Source organism: Onychostruthus taczanowskii, unplaced genomic scaffold (genome assembly GCF_017590055.1).
Source record: "Onychostruthus taczanowskii isolate IOZ18803 unplaced genomic scaffold, ASM1759005v1 scaffold3, whole genome shotgun sequence".
Taxonomy (NCBI): domain Eukaryota; kingdom Metazoa; phylum Chordata; class Aves; order Passeriformes; family Passeridae; genus Onychostruthus; species Onychostruthus taczanowskii.
In genome coordinates, this window is record NW_024500349.1 from 5,144,290 (window position 1) to 5,164,924 (window position 20,635).

Consider the following 20,635-nt stretch of genomic DNA (forward strand, 5'->3'; position numbering starts at 1 on the left):
AGAATCAGGTCAGAGATAAGAAGATAATGCCAACTGAGGCAGGTCAAACACTATATTTGATAAAGCTGAAGGGAGGAGGTAGAAGGCAAGTGAATTTTCAGTTAAGTTTTTGACTTCATCAGCTTCTAAGTGTAATTCAAATTACACAGAATAACACATTGTTAACATGAAATAAAATAAAAATGCAGAGCTGGACAGGAGGCACTTAAGGTGTTTCTCTATTAAGCACTTAATGTGTGTTTCTTTATTAGCTATACTAAATCCAGAAAAGCCCCACAATAGCCAAATATCCTCTATGAATACAGTCAGTTTGAAAACATGACAGCATAATTGAATTTGATTCTACAGATATTTCAGTTCCATCAGAAATTAATCAAGTGATTTATTCAACTGATTCCATTTCATTTATCCTTGTCTTAGTCTTCCTGATTTGTTGGCTCTGAGGGAATCTTATCTCTGCCTTAATACCAGGAATTCTGCAGTTTGGAGAAAACCAGCTACTCAGAGGACTGTAAACACAGATGCAACCAAGAGGAAATGCAATTCTGGAGGCAGAGCTTTAAGAACATGACTACAATACACTCTTCCATAAATCTACCTGTCTGCTGAAAGTGGTTTGCATCAAATTAGGTATATTTCAGGAGCAGTCACAGATGCCCCATTGTCAGGATACAACATAAACATAAAAATAAGAACTGAAATCCTGACTCCACTGCAACTGATATGAAAACTGTAATTTTCACCTCTAGTCCATGACTCCAAAAGTGCCTGCAGACCTTTTTTCCATATACCTCAGTGTTTACTGCATCCAGTGTGATTACTTCTTCTGCCAATAATTATCTTGTCAGTTCAAATTGTTCAAAGCCCTCTAAGTTGAATGAATTGAGTCCCTCTCATTTATACTCACATATACTCATTGATACTATGACCCTTAAGAATTTGGTCATCCTGATAACAGAAGAATTTACATTTAGAAAATTTTAGAAGAAATTTAGAGTATCAATTTTTTCCAAATGCACATAGAAGTTAATATTTTAGTTTACTTAATGGAACCATAATATTGCAATAAACATAATTTAAAGAAATACACATTTACCATTTAAAAACAGTAGGAAGAATAAACTTACTTTCAGTGCCATTTGTAATCCTTGTGAAAGTCCTTGAAATGCCGAAAGAAAGACACTAAAAATGATGTAGCAAGTAGGACTAATGTTTTGATCCTTCTCAGAAAGAACACGACATCTTTTTGAATGAAGTATGAAAAGCAAAGAATGTGAAATAAATTATGTGTGGGAGTGAGCTAAGCAAATGTGGAGAAAAGGAAGGCATTTTTTTATAAATCTACAAGGATTCAGAACTGGATTTGTCAGAAAGGCATTTTTATCTTCCCCAAAATCTGAAAAGAATGAAGTAGTTGTATTGTGTTTCCTGGGTTTTTGTCTTCAAAAGAAAAGTATTCTAACTTTAAAACTCCTTCTCAACCCATTCTAGCTTCTCTTTATTCTTCCAACGCACCAGGATCTCCCATGTATTCTTTCCTTCCTTTCTCCATGAGTCTATTGTGTTGACACTATAAAACGAAATTTTTCCTAAAACTGTAAAAAGCTCTGAATAATTTCTCTTCACTCCAAACCACAAAACATTTTGGATTGGAAGGGACCTTAAAGATCATCTAGCTCCACCCACCCCCCACTCCCATTATGGACAGATCAACTTCCACTAGACCAGGTTGCTCCATCCAACCAGGCCTTAAACATTTCAAGGGATGGGGCATCTACAGCTTCCCTGGACAACCTGTTCCAGTGCCTCACCACCCTCACAACCAAGAATTTTTCTTAGTATCTAATCTAAACCTCCTTTCTTTCAGTTTGAATTTATTCTCCCTTGTCCTGTCACAACATGTTAGTGTAAGAAGTCTCTGTCTTTCTTTTAGTCTTCCTTCAGGTACTGGAAGGCTGATGCAGCCCAAGACACATTTGGCTTTCTGGGCTAGGAGTGCAGTTTGACAACTCATGTCCAGCCTCTTCTCTACTCCGATCCCCAGGTCCTTCAAATAATAGATATGTGCTAATACATGCTTGAGTTTTGGAATTGGTGTCTCCTCTGACACCTTGGTAACATCCAAAAGAACAGCAAAAGATTTCTAAAGAGGAATGAAGAAAAAAGGTAACCATCTGTAGTATATTGAAGAGAACTTTAGTTTTGTAGATTACAGTCCAAAAAACCAGAGGCTTTGCTAAGAGAACAAAAGGAACAGGCAGCAGGAAAAGGCTGGTGTCTTTAAGATATATTTCTGAGACGTGAGGTTGCGGAGAATTTCTATCATCTTTGATGACAGCATTACTTCTTGGAATTTTTTTTCGAACTAGGATAGAAGCCTATTAAAGTCACTGACAGAAGGAGAATAAGGAAATACCTTGCAAGTTACTTTCAACTTCCTTAAAAACATTTGCCTTCAGAAAGGAAATTAACTTGCTTTCTCCCACTCTCACCCTTGAGGCCCTTTTGAACATTCCAGGCACTAACAGAAAAAAGCAGGCTCATGTTGCAACAGCCTGGGAGATATATGTGCAGATGAGGCAATTCAGACTTGCTGTCCAACAGAGAATACATGAACACTCTGCTTGTTTGCAGGATAGGGTTTCATCTTTGCTCTTAAAAAAACAGACCCAAAAAGGAAAAACACTGAATGTTCAGTGCAGCTCAGCAGGACTTCAGTCAATATTAGTCCTTCTGTGAACACTGGCACATTTTACATTTTAATTGCATTTTTGGTCCATTCATAACATGAAAGATTTGACAACAAGGGAAAGTAACTTTGTCAAGTTTATACTGCAGTAATGTCCAACTATTCAGGACACTGGAGACTGGGACACCCTTAATAATGGTAAAACACTGGTGTGCTGTGAGAAGAGGCAGCAGTGTCCAAGTGTCTGGGGGTCAGCAGGGCTCATAAACTCTGACTGGAAGTTGGCACCATGGGATGCCAGGTTGGAAGCACTAAGGGAATTTGGCAATATTACTTTCTGCTACTGGTATTTTTTACTGGTTCAAAATCTGAATTATGTGAATACCTCTATTCCTAGAAGAAATGTTACAGTATTTGCGTAGTATTATAAAGAAGTTAGTGGGAAGGAGTTGGGTTAATGGGAATGAATCTGAGCTGGGTCTGAACAGAATGTTCCTGTCCTTCCCATCTTTTGGAGGTATGACTTATCTTTACCCTGGGCCATGCAAGCAAGGATAGCTGAGAGTTGATGGAATCTCCCTTCCTGAAAAGAACCTCTATTGTGCTACTTTCAGCTGGCATAGCCTATGTAGGTTATCCTTGCTCTCAGTTGTCTCCTTCGTTATCACTAACATCGTGATTTTACTTCACCTTGTTGTTGCGTTCGACCCCAGTGTAATCTGCTTCGGGTGGAATCTTTATATGCAGCTCAGCTTCATAGGCTCCTTCCCCATCATTCCTTGGATTTATTATGAGCATGACGCAGTTTTCTTCTCCAATTATCAGCTGATCTGTATCCCTGTATAGAACATACTACTTGTCAGGAATTAAAACATGCACAATTAGGATTTACATATGAATAAAGCAGAAGGAATTTTGCTCTCAGAGTGTTCTGGAAAACACTCTGTAAACACAAAATAAAACATTTTCTATAAAAATGACAGCATGAAAAAGTATACCAGCACCTGGGTAGAAAAGAGATTAAGAGAAAACACCACTGCGGCCAAAATTGACTATCACAAAACTTGAAAGCAATGGGTAAAAAATTTCAGAGCTGGACTACTTTCTAAACAGCAAGAAGTATTTAATGGAGGAACCACTTGCCACAGGGGTCTCATGAGCATTGTTTTCTGAAGGACACAACGCTGATAGTTTTCTACTCATGTCCATTGTAACACAAACAATGACAGAAATTCTCCTGAGACCTGCAATGGCATGTGCCCTTGTTTCACAGCTACAGACTGATTCTGATGAGTAAGGTAACTCTCAGACATTCCCCACATGTCCTGCTTGGCATATTTCTCCCTCCACAGGAGGAATTGTTGCCATGTTTTGAAAATTTTATTTTGAGATTAATTTACTTCACTGTATATTGAGTTCAGGAGAATTGTGTCCAAGTTCAAAGTCACTGGCACACTGAAATAAAAAACTTGAAACCTCCTATGAATAACAATTTGCATCATCTCTTGGTTTTCAGAGAACTAGAGCCACTCCTAACAAACACCTGCAAACTATATTTTCTATGATAACCATTAAACATCATGAATGTGGTTTGCAAGTATATTTCTCAATTTCTTGGTTTTATAGCTGAAATGGATGCACAAATTAAAATCTGGAAATCAAGTAAGAGTGATTAACTACAGTAAACAACAGAATTGTGTTCTACATCATTCTGTTACAACAGTTAGCAATGGCTGGACTTTGTATATACAGCAGAATGAATTTTAACTTACGGCACTGCAGAAAGTTGCAAGTCAGGAATACATAAGTTGTCCTCTCCACAGTCAACCAGAATGTAGGCCTGTATTATTGAAAATAAAAAAATATAATACAGTTAGTACATGCCTCAAAGTCCAAATCACTTCATTAAATATTGCTAACCTAAGTGTCTTAAATACCACTAGCATTGCCTTAATGAATTAAATCTTTTTATCCTTTCTGTAAATTCCTTTTCACATGATAGTCAGAGGTTGGAGACTATTTAGATGGTCAAATATGTCCTTAGCAGAACAATATAATCTTCAGGCCTTTTCCCACATTAACTTGGCTTACATATTCTAGAAGGCAATCAAAACTGCAAGCACAAGAAAGTTTTGGAGATACTTGAAAGGCCTGTTGGTTCTAGTTTTATATTCAATCTACATTTTGTATTAATTAAATCCCTGTCATGTAATTTCTGGCTGTGATACTCTCTTTTAAGGAAGATGACACACATAATATTTGTAAATGCTTTCATGTTTATATACAGAAAATATGACATGCAAAACTCATACCTGCTCTGCTAGTGAGTTTTTCTGGTAATAGTTCAGTATTGGCTTCACAGTCAAACTATCTTCAAAACTGGACTCATCCAAACTATAATTGAAGTTTATATTGATGGGAGATAATTTATCTCTAAATTCTGTTTCATCCTGTGAGTAATAATCACATAATAAAAACCAATCGTTTACTATGATTATTTCAGTTAGTATAGTAAGACAATAGATTCAAACTTCTGAAGGTAAAGATGTGGTCTTTATTGAAGGTAAGGCATGGTTCTTTGACAGATGCTGGCCAAATTCTGGCTACAAGTGGTGTCATTAGGAAAGCAAAGTGACTCACCAGTAATTGGAATGCCCAGAACACATTGCCTCCACAGCCCCACATCTGGAAGAAGCTGGCTGAGCTGAGTAGACTCAGATATTTTTCAAAGCATTAGCCTAAAATGAAGCTGTTTAAGAGAGACACACAGAACCAACTCCTATCAGCTACTGCCCTCCTTCCTTTTGAAATGGAGGTAGGGCATGTGTGGATTTGTGGAGGTAATATTGCTGGTATGTACCATAACCAAGAATTTATAAGAATTAGCAATGGTAAAATTCAACCACCTTTATTGTCTAGATATGTCCTTACATAGTGCTTGAAACTTCTCCATTTCACTTCCCACTGCATTTCTTGGATCAAACTTGGAATAATCTACTTCAACTGCATGACGTAACCCCATCTGCAAGTGAGGAAGCGTTGATCCTTTCTCCTTTACAACTTCAATTCCATATTTTTAGTTTTTCCAAAAACATTTTAAAGTATCTTTAAAATATTTTTAAAAATGTATGAATTTTAGGCCAATATTTCTGGCAAGGCTCCTTTAAAATCTTTTGAACTTGAATTGGCATGTTATTTAACATGATTTTTTTTATTACTGCATTGTGAATACTATATAAAAAAAAAGAATATCAAAAAGGGAAAGCAATCTTCCATTTTTGTATCAAAAGATGAAGTATTTGATCAGAATTTCCAGAAGAGAGTGAAATGAATGTATTTTTACACAGAGAAATTCTATGGTCTTCAAAATCAGTCTTTCTTTTCTATTTATATTGACAGAAGATGAGCCAAAGATTTACACAGGGAATTTTTTCAAGGTAGCAGAATGCTCTAGACATTCTGAACATACAGATGAAGTCTATCTTGTATCCCATTTCTGTAATTTTGGAAACTACTTATCCTTTTCCAGTGACTCCTTTTTATTATTACCTTTAAATCCCTCGTACTACTGAAACAATGATGAAAGTCCAAAGGATTTTAAACAACTCACTCTGAGATAAACAAGGAAGTCCTGGCAATGGAGTTGTTTCTGTCTTTCTATCACAATGGAGAAGTAGTGATGTGACTGATGGTAATCAAAGAAGAGGGTCCTCTTAACAGCTCCTTTCTGTTTCAATGAATCTAATTGCAATTCTCCCTTCAGCACTAAAGGATAAATAAATAAATTAGTTATTGTTTTAACAGAAAGAAAATAGTAAAGAATTCACTCTGTATTATAATTAATTAACCTAAGCAAGTCTTCCAAGAAAAACTAATCCATCCTTTAAGTGCCTGTCTGTTTGAAAGCCCACTAGGTTTTGATCCAAATTATGCAGGATGTATAATTTAAGCTTTCTTATTTTATTGACAGATCATATGTGTACAGGACTTCTGTCCATTTAATTTATTATTTTTCCAAAACAGAACATTCTCCAACAAGGTACATTCTTGGTTTTATTTAGAAAATGACTTAAACTGAAACAAAAATCCTTTAAGTGAGTAATAAAAGGTTTGCATCTACACACACACACACACACACACATATATATATATATATATATATATATATCACTCCTATTGTCTTTCCAAGTGTAGGAAAAAAATACATCTGAGATGGAGCAGGACGAGGGTAAATTACAGGAATAGAAAAAATTTCTTACCTATTTCATCTGAGATACTTTGACCTTCAAAATCTGCGCAGACTCTTACAGTAAAGCTACATATAAAAAAGGAGAAGTAATTCATTATTAGCAGAAAATGGACTGAGCTGGGAATCAGCAGTTCCCAAGTCATATCTTTTAAAGTTTTATTTTCATTTGCTTAAAAATATATTAACTGTGATTGTATCTAGCTACCTATGATATTCCCTAATTATGTCAGGAAGTCTCCTAGGCTTCACTAATAATCACAGCAGCCAGTCTCTGAATACTTCCTGGCAAAGGTATGGAGAAGATTCTCTGGTCCCAGGAGTTCTTGAGAGAGTCCATGGAGATGACCTTTCTGACATTAATGCCAAAGCTGTATTTTTTTATGCTGAGGTTCAGAAAACCACCTTTGTAAGAGGCTGTCTGCAGAAATAATTTCTGGTTCATCACGGTCAAATCAGAAAAATCTTAGAACATATTGTCAATGCTCAAGGTCTTTTCCAGCAAATTAAAACACTCGGGATACCAATGTGCTCTGCTGGCATTACTGTAAGATTTTCATTATTTCAACAGGCTACAGTTAATTCCAAACATAAAACCTAAATTGTTAGATTTTTCTGGCATCAGATTAACCAAACTGTATTGCATTTAATTTGATAAGTTTTGAAGAAAGTGGCATTTACATTATCTAAATCAAAGCACAGAGAAATTGGTGATTCATATTCTTTATCTACTATGCTAAAGCAATGCATTCTACAAAAAGCAACACAAGTTAATTGTTTTTAATTTGCCTGTTCTGAATTTATAGCAAGCTCTTTTGAGCCTAGAAATACTCACATCACAACTGCAATGATTATACAAATGTCACCTCAACCATAGGAGAGTCCTTTCCCATAAGAAATATTTCTGTGCAAGACTGGCAACAGATTTGCAGTTATACTCAACAAGTGATAGAAGAAGCCTTTTTTAGTTGTATTGGCTGATATCTTCCAATCCAAACTTTTAACTTACATAAAAATTAATTTTAACAACCCTAAAAAAGTAATGATTATAGACAAGTTTCACTTTGTAAGGAATCTATGCAAGTTTTATAAATATTTAACTGAATTGCATTTTGAAAAAGTTTTCACAAATTACTCTGGAAGGTATGAGAAATAGTATTAATTATGCCTGTTGATGCAATTAGCAGAGTGTACTTCCCTGAGCTGCAAAACAAGAAATATGTCACTGAAAAGATGTTCTTGATTTTTGATTTCTGCTGTCATCTGCCACATGGACTTAGTTCTGCATACCATAATTCCTAACGAAAGCCTATATAATGTAACAAAATTGCTCAGGTGATAGATTCTTGCAAGTGTCTCTGATTACCAATAATTCTTAATGAAAATTTTCATGGCTTCATAAAATATTTTGGCTTGTATATGGAAAACAAATTGTAGGTCAGCATTAAAATCAGCTTGAGTTAAATTTAAAAAAATGCATTATTCATTGATCTTGATTTCCTCACTTCTGTTGTATTGTATAATAATGCTCCCATGCAGTGGATACAAAACCACTAACATAACCTTTAAACCAACCCCCAATCCCATTCTAAATGCATGTTTGTTTCCTCTGGCAGAGGTAATGAAACTGCCACATCTGGCATATGTGTCACTCTCATGACCTTAATGAAAAATTCTTTCATTATTTCTAGAGAAACAAGAATGGCATAATGCCATTAATCTCTGCTAAACTGTAGCCTTCAAATACTCATTCCAGTCCATGCAGAAAGTGCAAATTTTTAATATTCTTACTTCTTTACAATTATGAGTCAATACAGGAAGAACCAATTATTTCCAAATACACAAGGACAAAATAACAAAAATGAGGAAATCTTGTGTAATTGCATGAATGCAATTTAGACATCAGATTTCACAGGCCTCACATGTCAGAGTGTAAGAGGGTATTTCCTCAAATGTAAACTCAAGAGCTGCCATTGTATTAAACTCAGTTATCTTGCTTTAGAGGAGTCACATAAATTTTGCCCTATCATGTCTGGAAAAAGGTTGCATTCAAAAATGCAGCTTGGAATGCTTTACTTGTTAAACAGAACAATTTCAGTGTATGCTTTATTTAATGCAATGAACAGAATAATTCATTATACATATTTGATAACTGAAGTCACGCTCTCAAATATTACTGTAAGAGTCAAGATATACAGAGCATGTCAAAAAGGGTATGGCAAACCAAAAAAGCAAAAATCTGGAGTGGATAATCTCCCACATTCTGGCCACACAAGAGGAAAGACTGTGGTTTTAGCAGAATTCTGCCACACATTTGTGGTATTATTTAGTTTGGAAATAGTGCTAAAGACACAAAGGATTTCAATTGCAAACCTAGATGAATTTAGATTCACTCAGGACTTCAACAACAAGATGCTGGGGAGATGTTGAGGGGTGTTTTAGCGTCAAGAAAAAGAAAAGCAGAGGGAAAGACAGACCACAAAAGAGTCTAAAGAATTTGTAGAGATTTGAGATCTGACTCCTAGGCACAGTAAGAAATAAAATAGCTGAGCTTTGGAGCTTGCTTATAGGGGCCATCAACCAAACAACACAATTAACAATCAAAGGAAGAAAACTTCAACAAGTAAGAAACAAAATGGAAGTAGTCCATCATCCTAAAGCATACAAACTTTTTACGTGCTATCAATCTTCCCGCTCTGAAGAGATCCCCACATCACATTTATTCTGCTGTGTCTGTCATCACTATGAGATTATGCTTTCAATAGTATTTGAATGTAGTTACAGAATAGAGGGAAAGCCTTGAAACTGAACACACTAGCTTTTCCTGACAATCTCAGGGCAACAAAGCAGTTTGTTTAAAATAATTTTATGTTTTTCAGTTACGCAGAAATTATTTTTACAAGAGCAAGAAAATATTGAAATATTGAAAATATTCCTTTATTCAAAACTACTCTTGGCACAGACAGGAGCAGTCTCTTCAAAAGTTAATCCTAATAAAATTACCTAATATCACCAGAAGTGGTGAAAAGTTAGTTACCCATGTATAATATTTTCTAGACTGCACTTAGTATCAGAAAGAAATTATTTTGGTATGGCTACTGTAGCAGCTGAAAAAAAAAATAGGAAACTTACTTCAGGAGGTGAAAATCAAGGCATTAGCAGATCCTACCAGATGTCATTTGTCATTTCTAATGATTTCTTTAGCACCCAGTTTTGCAGATGGAGAGAAAGAATGGATAATGCCTTAGCAGAAAGGCAGTATAAGCTTTAATGTTCTGGGCTTCCATTCTGTGTGAGGCTGATACCCAACCTGCAAGGTCACAGACCTCCACAGAAGAGAAGAAGCTGCTATTGTTTACTGATGAACGACATTTAAACAGTTTCCTTTTTCAAGTACAATATATAAAAGCAAGCAAGTTAATACACTTCTATTACGATGCTCTAATACTTGCCCTGCTTTTAGATTTTGTTATGGCCAAGTCTAATCCAGTGACCAACACAGAGTTTTAATGCTGAAGGCATCACATGGCTAAGCTACATGGCATAGCCAGGCTGCAGGAGCACTAGGACTGCTAGATAAAACAAATGACTGCCCTTTGGATGTCTCTAGGGTGACTGAAGCTAAAACCTGGCACAGAGGTCTCCTGTACAGCGCCTCAGCTGTGTTGGTGGCAAGTGACACCACCTGCCTACCCCCTCTGACCACCCCTGAGGAGTGACGCATCCATCTTTTGCTCTTGGCCATATGGCTTTGCTGTCCCACCCATGGAGTCAGGCTGGTCAACAGTCTTTGGAAAATCTCACACAAATTCATCTCAACAATGGCCCCTAGGTCCATTTCCATGGGGCACTAAATCACATCATCTTTCAAATTAAGTCAATGAGAAACGAAAATACCAGCAGTAGAAAGGAGCAAAAGAAGAAACATAGTCTAACCTATGCAGCTATGAACTGCTGAAATATTATTTTGGCAGTTTACATCTTTGATAGGGATTTTGTATTCAGCTTTTTTCAAAGTGTATGTAGAAATGTCTTACTGAATCTAGCTGACACAAGATCATAAATATTTTTTTTTACTACTTTAATAGTAAGAAATTTGGAGATAAAGGAGCTACATTTTTTTTTCCAAGTATTTTTTGATAGTAGGAACTTGAAAAATCAGAAATTTTAAGTTCTCTGCTTCTGGTTTTCCTGGGTTTACAGAAACTGGATAGCCTACAAGGCACATTTCAAATCAGACATCCAAACATGAAAAGCATTTACAAAAAAAAATTAGTCTACAAATATAAAAATAGCAACATAGAAATATATATACAAAACATATTCACAACATATGCTACAAATCAACTTTTTCTCATGATTGGACACTTCTACAAAACTTTTGGTAAGTCAGATTTATTGCTCCTCTACAAAATGGAATTAACAATATTCACCTTAAATTAGTGAGAGTTGAGTAAAAGCTTTTGTAGATGCAATTTAAGAACAAATACATGAGGTAGCTAGTGGATAATCAGACCTCAAATGGTAATAAAAACACCAATGCATAGATAAATTGGACCTCCTGACAGCTAGAGCCCAATCTTGAACATAACAAATCACATGATGTGGAAAGAGGTTTTGAAAAATGAAAATATTTAATTTATTTCCATTTTTTTACAGGTATTCACTTGCATCCTTCACACTTAGGGGGAAAAAAAGTCTTTTTCTATATTCTTTAATATCTTCAAAGTTGCAGAATTTGTTACAGATTTGCTAGTATTGGGAACTCAGAAAAAGACACATTTTACACACAGCAGAGAATGAATAATATGCTTCTAGAAGTTCAGGACAATTCTCCTTGAGCTGTGCATAAAAATGACTTTTTGTGCATGTTTCCTCTGCTGCTTCAGCTTTGCAATTCATATCATGGCAGAAATAATATTTTCCTAATACTTGGAAGCATACAACAATCCACATTATTCATGCACACACACTTCCTGAAGCTTTTCTGGTAGGAGGTTTCCTTTCATTCTAATTTTGCAGTGTCAGTCAGTAGAGTTTTATACAAGTTGCACAGCTGGCTAAGAGATACAGAAATCTGTCCCATGGGACTGAGGAATTCTTTGCCTGTTGGAGTTTCCCTACTAATTGTTTTCATATGTACAACACAAGTTTATATCAACTAAGGAAAAAAATTACAGTGTGGAAAATAGCAGCTGTTCTTCAGTCATTTCATAACATGAACTAAATCTTTAGGGAACATTATTTTAGAATAAAGCAGACAGAAATTAAATTATGCTCCTATTAAAGCTTTTGTAGATACGAACAAAACTTCTTCTGGCTTATTGTAGCAGAGAAGTAAAAAACTCCAAAAAAATGTGTTAAAGAAGTATGCATTTCTTCCTTCCTTTTCTAAACAATATCTCAGACCAAGAATATTTTTAAAGAGAGATGTTCTTCCTCTTGTGCAAAAAAACCACCTTTTTTCTTTCAATACCTGTTAACTGTTATGGTTCCAAAATCTTTCCTATTATGACATTAAGCATTTTTTAACAGTCTTAAAATCTGGAGTTGAGAAACAACATAATTTGGATCAATGAACATGCTTCAGCCAAGTGTCTGTATTTAAATAATTTTTTTTTACATCAACTTTAAAACAAAAGATAATTGAATCAAAAAAATTCCAGGAAGGCCAAAGCTTTCTAAAGTTCTGGGTTTGCATAGTTCCACCACGTACCTTCTACATTGCTCTGTAGATGGGGAATTTTCTACACTGGATGTAGAAATGAGGAACATGATAAAAAATATGAGAAGTCCCACAAAGTGCAGAAGAACAGCGCAAGAGTGAAAATCTCTTGACAGCCCCATCCCATATGCTTTGGAAGCCCACATATTTATTGGTTTAACTGTATCAGAGTTTAGTTGCTTTTAGACCATCCACGGTTCTTAAATGAACTGCTTCTCATGATTATGTTTTACAGTTCATATTTATTAATTAATTTTTAAGATTCTTTAAGATTCTCTTGCTGAATCTTACATTTGAGATGATTTTTAGGACTCATCTCCTTTAAAGAATGTCTCCAATGTGAGGAAATCCTCTCACCATCTTTGGTTTAAAAGCAGTGCAAAATTTCTGCATTCATGTTATCTTCTGGAGTCCTCCTTTACACCTTAATATTGTTTTTGGCCAGCCCACGTCCTGGCAGGCTTCCTGCTTCTAATGTTTTTACATCTTAGAAATCTGTTCCTCACAGACTCTCTGGCAAGACTTACTACCATTTTATACTCAACTTGCACGTGTTTATGTTGTGTTTTGATTTTAGTTTCCTCATTTGTTATGATTTCCACTTTTAAACAGTATCTTATGTATTTGTAATAGCCTCTTTTGTCAACTGTTCCCGAGGTCCTTTCAAAGTGACTTTTTTCTAGTGCAGTAAAAGTGCCTCTATGTGGTGTTATGTGCTGTTAGATAGCCTCCAAATCTCCTGCAAGCATTTGGTACTTGTAATTGATCTTAAATTGTTTTAATTAGCTCTAAGGTGTTTTTTATGTTGGGTTGCTGGTTTTGGGTGGGTTTTTTTCCTCTTCAAAGTTAAATGCTACCGTGGTTAAGGGTTTCTCTTTTAAGGATGGTTGAAACATTGTCCTGTGTGATGTGCAAAAAACCCTTTTCTCTAACCAAAGACAGCAAACAACATCCTGTGAACTCCTCTCAGGATGGCCAGCCAGATACCTTCTCTCTTCCACAAAGGACAAAGATCTGTCTTTCTCCAAGAGAAAATGGTGGGCCCACCTGCTCTGCATCACTTTCACTGTTACATTTTGTCAACAAAATATTTATGTGTTTTGTCCATTATAGCTGTTTCATTCATCTAAACATTGCATATAACTTTGCAGCTTGCCCAGGAGCTGAGCATCCTCCTGTGCAGAAGGAGACTCAGTGTATCAAAGACTCAGCTTTTACCTACCACAATGAGTTAGACAATCTGCTAAGTACTAGAAAATACCAAAAAGATTTCTACTTACGGGGGATTTGCTGTGCTCACAGCATGTATCAACATTCTGAACTTTGAACATGTTCAACAAAGAGCTACAATAAAATTAAGGAACAGGAAGTTATCTGAGAAAGAGGATAAGGATATTTTTTGAGTAATCATGGACTTACCAGGCCACCAAAAGCTGAGAGTCAGGGAGCTGACAGGTTTTATTGTCTGGATTCACAATCATGGGGTTCAGAATTAGATGAGCATTCACTGTCACAACAGGTCTGGCTCTGGGGGACAGAAATAAGGTTCACCACGTTCAGAAGGAGCACATTAGTACCTAAGTTGCAGCAGAGAAAACACTGAACTGAGTTGGCTGCAAAGCAGCCAGAGATGTAGGGTGACTTGGGATAACACAGTTTTATAATATTGCTCATAGCCAAAATAACCTTTTCTTTTCCCCCATCAGAATCTTACTGAGATTCATACACACACACAAAAAAATCTCATGTTAACACTTCACAGAAACAGTACCCTATGGTTAAGCAATAGATGTGTCCCAGGACTGAGGCACATTTCAGACACATTTCATCAGACACATTTCATCACACTGAGTTTTCTCAAAGGGACAGAGTTTGCCTTTTTGGGTTTTGCAGCAGTCCTTTGGCCATCTTGCAGATTTATTTTGTACTGTCTCCATTCATAATGATATATTCCAACTTACTATGTCTGTTTCAAGACTCTTAAAAATATAAACATGATTTGGTTAAAGTAGAAGTTGCTGTAGACTATCTTGGGCCAAAAATGAAGTAAACTCTGTCTGACATTTCTTGGAGACAACTGACTTTGTAAATCAGGAATAATCACCAGTAAATTGTGCTGAGTACATGAATATACAGTTCTGGTGACAGAAACCATCCCTCTAAAGCTGTTATTAAGTGATAAGATAATCAATAACTGCAAGCAGTTCAGAAGACAAATAATAACAAGTATATGTCCAGATTCTGATTTTTTAAGACAGCAATACTATTTACAGTAATGTACATCATCACAGTTTTTTTTCCTGATATTTTAATCCATATCTGAGCTTTTATGATTACTTCTTATATTACTTCAGCAAGACATTAAAAAATAAAATTACTCTCTTCACTTTTGTGCAACAGGGATAACTTTTTTCCTGCCTAGAAAATTTCAGTAATAAAATTCTATTTCAACAGTATGACAAGTTGCATATTTGATACATTCTGGCCAGGAAATGGCCTCCTGCTATTCACTTTATTAAATTACATAGAACAAATTTTATTGTTATTGAAAATACACAGTGGATCTAATTCTTCTATGCTTTATCCTGTGCACTCTCTCATGGCATTGCAAAGTATTTGCCTGATTCTTTCATAGCACAGAAAGAAAATCAGGACTTCTCACTGCATCTACAGCGTCAGCTGAGATGGGCGAACATCCCTGCTTTACAAAATTCTTATTCTCTCACAAACATTCAGTTGGGAAGTAGAACATGCTTTTTCTCAGTCAGGTGCTGTTGGGAATACAGATAACAAGAAGCCAGACAAGAATCAGCAATATGACTACATGTTTTAGCAATGGATGGTGAATACTTAAATGAAATGAGCTGTCAGCGTGGTTGGACTAACAGAGCATTATCAGATTTTATGTAAATGTTTATTTATTTGGTAGCTTTAAATTTTACATCTAATCAAAAAGTGCATTTACTGAAGCTCCATAGTTAGCAGCAACTTTTTGTTTTGTAAAGTGGGATCTTGTGCATGTTTTAAACTGAGGCTAAAAGTAGCAGTCTTTATTTTCAAGAAATGGTTCACATCTTAACATACACAATCTCTGAAGACTGGTCACTTTAAAATTTCTTAGTAGCACCAATTCCCCACAAAAGAAATTAATTTTTAACCCCATGCCTTTTAAATTTCTTATTTATAATTAACTAAAGAGTCAAACATTCTAGAAGCTGCTTGAGCTAAGCCTAAGCATGGAAATTTTCATTGAAAATTACAGGTTTTGAGCATGGGAAAAAACCATTTGTTTCTCAAAAGATGTTTAATTTATCATCTCTAATGACCACCTTTTATACACTGGCACAGGGAAATAGGAATTTGACTTTTTTTTTTTTAATTTTAATACCTCCCATCAAAGCTGTGAAATATCAAATCCATTGTATTTACCACATACCTGTAAACAACTGCTTTTCCAGCTCCAAATGCACCCACAATTAAATCTGAAAAAACGAAAATGGTTTCAGAATAGAGAAATCTCTCACTCATTTTTTTTCAGTCATATTATTTACATGTTATTTACATTAACATTGCAGTAACATATATGATAATTCCTTTCTAAGCAGTTTTCTTCACAAGTGTACCTGAAAGAAAACATTTCACATGTCAGAGATGGTGTCATAAATGTCTCAGTTGCAACCAGTAACTGCCAAACTGCTTAACATAATGTTACCCATGCCACAATCTCACTTCTCTCCAACTTGTATTATAGGGGACAAAATGTCATTAAACTCTATGTATTTTATTCCAAATCCTTAACTGTCCACTAAATGAAGAGCTGCAAAACAATTTCTTGCCAGTTTCATATAAGTCATGGTGTTCTTTCCTGACAATCCTTCCATTCTGCTTTGTGTTTTAAGTGATTTGTTCATTAATTTAGGCATTACTTCTCTGCGCAAATAAACACAATGCAAGGTCAGAGGATGGCTGATTTCATAGCCTGTAATGTTTCCAACACTGTAGCAATATGAGAAAAGGCTTACAACAGTTATCCATCTAAAGCTGTAATTTTCCCTGACAGATGGAGTCAACAACACAAGTGCCACACTGGGACTTGGGCATGTCTTTGTCAGTGGTCATTGGCCAGGGTTTGGGAATCTACAAATATTTCCTCTTTTGGCCTGGAGTCCCCATCTAGATGGGGAGAAAAATCCAGACTGGCTTGCTGGATCCATTCAGGCCTGCTGGAGAAAAACTGGAGCCAAGCCATGAGGAAAAGGATCAACTTTCCTGCTGCCTCTGCCTTTGGAAAGAGCTTTGTTTCATTTTCAAAGCCCCCAGCGTCCATCTGGGCACAACTTTCACTCCACTACTGCTATCATTCAACATGACTGACATGTATCCAATTCAGAAGATTGAGCCTTACAACAGACCTTGCAGTGGTACAGATTGGCAACCTAAATTGATCTAAATAAGTTAATTAAATGAGTACTTGGGCTTGTAAACAAACCCTTACTTGCTGCTTCTATAGTTGGAGCACTGGTCTGCTTTGGAAGCCCTGAAGTCATTGAGCATGATGCAAACACCAAGCTTTGATGTTAATTATCTGGATGGGTTTGGTCCAGGGCTGGCAGTGTATTTTCCAGTGCTCCTCTGTCTTTCAGATGGTCAGGATTTCACAAAAAAGTATAAACAAATACTTCACATGGGCAACAAGCAGTCCTTCACTGAATTCCATTAATTAATGTCCTATTAGGAGCAGACATGGACAGTTTATGGGTTTGATCCTCTCTTTGTACAACATTTACATTTTTCTAATTTCATTGGCCTTAGAGAAATATGTTTCAGGGTCATGAACACTTTAAATAGCAGAAGAAAATAAGTGTTTTTATCTCCTTTTTGGGACATTTGTATGTGGTATTCTTTAGTAGCTTTTATACACAACTTGCCCACAGTACCAAAAGCAAAAGATGTTTTCCTCTTAAATAAACAACTAATTGAGACAAAGCCATCATGAAGGCTGCATCACACACAAGCAGAACTTCTGGCAGCTCACTTATAGTGGCAGCCACAGCAATCCCCCCAAAAATTTAATACTTTGTTGACTTTTATTTTGCTTGCGTTCGAAGGATTTTTTATGAGTTTTGTGTTTGGTGGGGTTTTCTTCTGTTTGTTATTTCTTAAGGAAAAAGAAACATTATGTTATGAACAGAAACTGGAAGACAAGATGGAAAGGGTTTCTGTTCTGGTCTTCCAAGCTGGGCACTTTTTATGAATTCTATAACAGACTTAGGATATGTACTGGTTCATGCCAGACCTGATAACTCAAAAGGTTTCAGGGTTATGTTGTGAGAGACATAACAGGTAGATATCCAAGACTTATTCAGACCTTGGCCTAGTGACGATTTCATAATATGCTCTTTCATTAAAAAAATAAAGATTAAACACACAACTTGGCTAAGCTTAAAAATTGCAGCCTGTTAGAACCTGAAGGTGAGAAGAATGAGTCTGTCAGACACAGCTGGCCTCACTAGTGTGAGCAAATGCAATTTCAGTATGTACTGCTGTGCAAAGGTACCCTCTATCTTGACATCCCCGCTTAATATTAAAGAGGATTTTGTACATCTGCTTAATGGTTTAAATCCTGTTTTTTTTGGTCAGAGCCCAGCTTATTTGAGGACAGAGGGTGATGGGTCTAGAGGAGCGAATATAGGCCTCAGCCACCAAAAGACTGGTTTTCCATGAGCAATCTTTCTTCATTGCCACTTCAGCCAGGTTTGGAGACACAGCAAACAGGATGAGGACCCTTAATCATGGCACCACCACATAAGGCCTATTTGAGACTACTTTAAGGGCAGCGAGGACTGTGCTCATTCTGCTCTTGTTTGGAGGCTCTTACTTTCACCCTGACATGTCATTTGTTTTCTGGTCTAAGCAATGCTTATTCTTGATCTGAAGAGCTTGAATGAGTGAAACTACTGAGTACAGAAAGTGGAATTAAGAATGAATATGCAAAAAAAAAACCCCCATACTTAAAGCCAGTAGTAACTTCTACAATCTAGTGTAAGGACAAAATTATTATATATTCAAACAGAGCATTCGCTGGAAGATTAATTAGAGATTTTTCTTTGCTTTGTCTTGTTCTGTTACAGAGCAGTAATTTCACTCTTCCTTCTTTCATTGCTTTGTGGGGTGCAACTCCTATACCCATAATTGGAAAAAATGGTTTTTGCTGTTGATACAAATGCATGAGATTTGAATACACATCCAATCCAAGCTCTTTTATAAGCAGAAGTTTTGAATTTGTTGAATGTTCCATAGAAGAAAAGTTACTAATAATTTCTATGAAAAAAATTGCATGAGATGTCTAAATTATCTGAATTTTGGCAACTTTCCCCTTCTATGAATAGAACTTTTCTTTATTAATTCTTGTTAATGCTACACATGCAATGTCACTGATGCAAAGGTCACTAGCTGAAAAACAAGGTTTTAACAAGTAATTACAGAGCAAAAGAAGCCAGCTTAAAAAAAAAACAGCTTAACTCCTTACAACCCTTCCAAAGAGAGCCTGAAGAAAAGCCTATGCTTACTCTTTGCATCAGTGAGGGTTTTTTCAAGCTCAAATCAAAACATGTGATTAAAACATAAAAACAAAGACAAAAAAGTGTAAGAATCACAAAATCTCCTTCAGCTCTTCTTTTCTCATATTTCATGTTTCTGAGATGATGAGGGATGTCATTGGTTTAGTTAAATGATCACTTTGCCTAAGCTGTCTGTTTGAGAAGATTTTCTATCAGCTGCTCACCTGCAGAGAGCCAAGATCTGTAAGGAAGGGTTGGCATCAGCACCCATGTGCTTCTGCCTCTTTGCTTTTGAGGAATAAATGCCCTGTGGGGTCACAACCACACTGCAAAAATTAAGAAAACAAGCATGGAGCAACTCCACAGGAATTTTTAACTTCCATTTTTAACACAGCTTGCGGATTGTATGCAATAAAGTCCCAGCTAGTAGAGTTTGGAGAGCTTAATGCTGAAACAAGTGTCTTTGGGACATATTTAACTGAAATCAAGGGGCACTGCACAAAGTTAAACAATCCTAATGCTATTTTCAAATACTTCAAATTTACTTTGCTCTGAAAAGAAACGTTGCAACATGCTGTCTGGCTCACAAAGTCTATTTTCTTAGATAAAACTGTAAAAATTTAAGGTAATGGCACTGAAAGGGACACTGGATTTTATAAGCATGTGAGTTCACTTGCACCTTCTGCCATGTGAGTGTGCCAAACCTGAAACACTGTGTGATAAAGGGCAGAAACTTGCCATGATGCTTACTAAACCTTCAACATATTCATTTACTAACTCAAGAAAATTTTATTATGATTCCCTCATATTTTTAAAGGTCATCCCCACTCTCTCTGATAGATGCAGCCTCAGGGAGTCTGAGCAGGGAGGAACACTCATCATGTTCAGCACCCTACATTGGAGCCTGCCCAGCAATCCCAAGAAATTGCCAAGACATGGTGTCTCATATTGGTACACGGGGGACTGTGGCCAAGAAAAACAACCAGTGAACAACTGCATAACTGGCAAACACCTCACTTGTCAGAAACCAAAAATGAAACGACACCTGAGTCACCTCCCTGCTGCAACTCTACCAGGACACAGGCAGGAAAGTGTTACCTCTGGGGACTCAGAATGATTTGCTGACAGCTTCAAACTTCATGCAGTCTGTCACCTTCATTGTATAGTATAAAAAGGGAATGGAAAACAGTTACTTTCTATCTGAGTACAGGTGCTAATGGAAATTCAGTACAAGGGAGAAAACTGCCTAACTGTAAACTCTATTAAAAGATCTTTGTGTGCCTTTTTTGCTTTTTTATTTTCCTCGGCAGATCAGGTGCCAAAAAGGCCCATGATCATATCTCTATTTGTTTTCTAGGATTTCAGTGTGCATTACAAACCCAAATCTCAGTAGGAAAGGTCTAGAATAAAAATGC

General features: G+C 36.3%; 1 protein-coding gene across 1 annotated transcript in view; it reads right to left on the reverse strand.

Annotated features, from left to right (window-relative positions):
• Window positions 1-20,635, reverse strand: part of ITGA8 (integrin subunit alpha 8) — a 109,096-nt gene that overhangs the window by 50,313 nt on the left and 38,148 nt on the right. The window contains exons 14-20 of the mRNA XM_041408882.1: window positions 16,097-16,142; window positions 14,080-14,187; window positions 6,949-7,004; window positions 6,300-6,454; window positions 5,002-5,139; window positions 4,462-4,529; window positions 3,380-3,527 (exon numbers count right to left, since the gene is read on the reverse strand). Of these exons, the coding sequence (XP_041264816.1) occupies window positions 3,380-3,527; window positions 4,462-4,529; window positions 5,002-5,139; window positions 6,300-6,454; window positions 6,949-7,004; window positions 14,080-14,187; window positions 16,097-16,142 (719 nt within the window). The remainder of the gene's footprint in view (window positions 1-3,379; window positions 3,528-4,461; window positions 4,530-5,001; window positions 5,140-6,299; window positions 6,455-6,948; window positions 7,005-14,079; window positions 14,188-16,096; window positions 16,143-20,635) is intronic.